This window comes from Bison bison, unplaced genomic scaffold (assembly GCF_000754665.1).
Source record: "Bison bison bison isolate TAMUID 2011002044 unplaced genomic scaffold, Bison_UMD1.0 scf7180017863995, whole genome shotgun sequence".
Classification (NCBI taxonomy): Eukaryota; Metazoa; Chordata; class Mammalia; order Artiodactyla; family Bovidae; genus Bison; species Bison bison.
The window spans coordinates 7,769-10,335 of NW_011494567.1; the positions used below are offsets into that span (position 1 = coordinate 7,769).

Genomic DNA, 2,567 nt, shown 5'->3' on the forward strand with positions numbered 1-2,567 from the left:
CCATAAAAAAGAAGGAAACTCTGCCATTTGCAACAGCACACATGAACCTAGAGAGTATTACGCTTACTGAAATAACTCGGAGGAACATAAACGCTTCATGATAGCATTGGTACATACTGAATCTGGAAAATAATACAAAGGAACATATATGAAAAACAGAAACAGAGTCCTTGACACGGAAAAATAACTAATGGTTACCGGGGGGTCGGGCAGATGAGGGGTGTGGACTAGAGACACAGACTACTGTGTATGAAATAAGCAAGAAGGATACACTGGATAGAACAGGGAATGTAGCAATTATTTCGTAAAACTTTAAATGGAGTATAACCTATAAAAACATTGAATCATATGTTGTATGCCTGAAACTAATATGTTACAAGTCAACGGTATTTCATTTAAAAATTTTTCCAGAATCTCAAATCTGAAAATCTAGTGGAAAAAAACACCCACTGTCACCCACGTGCACTCATTTAAGCCATTCCCCTCCTTTTCAATGTCACGAACTGACACGCACCACGAGCCCAGGCTGCCTTCTCTCCTCCTGAATCCCACGTGGAGGGCGTGGGCACCACGTCCCCGGGGCCGAGCCTCTGTCCCGGGTCCCAGCCCAGGCCGAGGCTGATATCCGACCTCCCACAGGGGCCGCAGACCCAGGGCCCGAGGACAGGGGCCCGCAGAGCAGGTAACCCCCGCCCTGACGCCCCCAGAGCCCCACCCACAGCACCCCACCTTCTCCCCCTGACACAGTGTCTCCTCCTCAGCTCCAGCCCAGCCACAGACTCCCAGGACCAGGCCATCTGTGAGCAGGAGAGGCGGTGCCCCCCGGGGGTCACTGAGACTTCTGGAGGCAGTGGGGGGGGACACTCAGAAGGGTGGGGTACCGGGGCTGGGGACTGAAACCCCACACAGCACTCCCCCAGGTGCAGGGTAGGGAGGGTGCAGAGAGACCTCTGGAGGCCGTGGAGGGGGATGCTCAGAAGGGTGGGGGAGCACACAGCACCCACCGGGATGCAGGGCGGGGGCTCCAGCCCTGAGGCTCTCGGAACCCCGCCCAGCAGTGCCCTCTGCTCTGCTGCAGATGCTGCCGTGAGCGACACACACTCTGAGGTGGGGCTGCAGCTGGACCATCGGGTGAGACCCTTGCTCCCATTTGGCCACCACAGACCTCCTGTTGCCAAACTCAGCCAAGCGCACGAGCGGCCGCTGCTGTGCTCACACCCCAGCTCCAGCCTCGCCCACCCACCCCTCTTTCCCGGATCCCTGGGTCCTGCTGTGACCCCACCCTCCCCTTGCCCTATGACTTCATGGCCCCTCCTTCGGGGTGCCTTTCTCAGCTCCGTGTCCTCTGGCTAACCTTCTGGTGTAGGGGTGCAGCCCCAGGTCTCATGAGGATGCGTGCATCAGTGGATGGCCCACACGGCCCAGCCCCCCTCCTTCACCCCCCAGCAAAGGGCGCGGGAGAGCGGGCGCCACCCCCCAGGTCCTGCAGGTACGGCAGGTGCTCAGCTCGTGGTGAGAGGGGCCCCACGCCAACAAGCTGGCGGAGTCCCAGAATGCAAGGTGCTGACAAGGAAAGTAAATCAAGAGATGGGACTGGGCGCTCCGGGCGGGCACACTCGATAGGAAGGTCCTGAGGTGGAAGGGACGTGCTTTAGCAGGAAGATGGCTGTGTGCCAGGCCAGATGAGCAAGAGGTCCGGGCTCAGACAGAAACCAGGGCTGCACAGAGCACCCAAGGCTCCCGGGTGACAGGAGGCCCCTGGAGTTTCCATCAGGAGAGAGAGCTGACCTGGCCCGAGGTTCCAAACCTCCTCTGGGCACAGCAGGGAGCTGGCTGGAGGAGGGCCGCGGACCCAGGAGGCACCTGTCCTACCTCACTGTCTCCCTCCAGTACAACAGGAGGCAGGCCCCCAGGAGGCCCCAAGATCACTAAGGCAGGAGGCGCCCCCTCTGTCCTCCCAGTCGGGGGGATTCTGGGAAGGATGGACTGACGCACAGCAGATGGGTCCCTCCTCTCCAGGCCCCCAGGCGCCCCATCTCACACACCTTCCCCTCCGCAGGCTGCCACATCTGAAGCCCCCCAGGACGTGACCTACGCCCAAGTAAACCACTCAACCGTCAGAAGGGGGACGACCACACCCCTGGCTCCCCCGTCAGGGGAGCCCCCAGCAGAGCCCAGTGAGTACGCTACTCTCGCCATTCGCTAGCCAAGGAAGGACCCGACCCCAGGCTCCCGGGACAGATCTCAGACCCCAGGAGGCACGTGAGCTGCCAGCAGTGGACACCACCTAACCAAAAGCAGCAGTCCCTGGGCTCCTAACAGACCACCAGGAGCCCCAGGGACCCTTTCAGGTCAACTGGTTCTACACTCAGAAACAGCATCCTGGACCCCCGGTGGCCCAGCGGTTAACAGTCTGCCAGCCAATGCAGGGGACATGGGTCTGATCCACTTGCTGCCAGACAGCTGAGCCTAGGGGCGCTGCAGCTGCCGAAGCCCTGGTGCCCAGAGCCGGTGTTCCTCGAGGGGAGCCAGTGGGTGAGCAGGCCGTGCACAGCCAGGCAGCAGCC

The 2,567-nt window shown here is 60.3% G+C and overlaps 1 protein-coding gene across 1 annotated transcript in view; it reads left to right on the forward strand.

Moving 5' to 3' along the window:
* Positions 1-2,567, forward strand: part of LOC104984376 (leukocyte immunoglobulin-like receptor subfamily A member 6) — a gene marked incomplete at its 5' end in the record, with an annotated part of 7,222 nt that extends 4,655 nt beyond the window's left edge. Inside the window, 5 exons of the mRNA XM_010834065.1 lie at positions 554-682; positions 762-799; positions 1,079-1,131; positions 2,060-2,177; positions 2,373-2,567. Of these exons, the coding sequence (XP_010832367.1) occupies positions 554-682; positions 762-799; positions 1,079-1,131; positions 2,060-2,177; positions 2,373-2,467 (433 nt within the window). The remainder of the gene's footprint in view (positions 1-553; positions 683-761; positions 800-1,078; positions 1,132-2,059; positions 2,178-2,372) is intronic.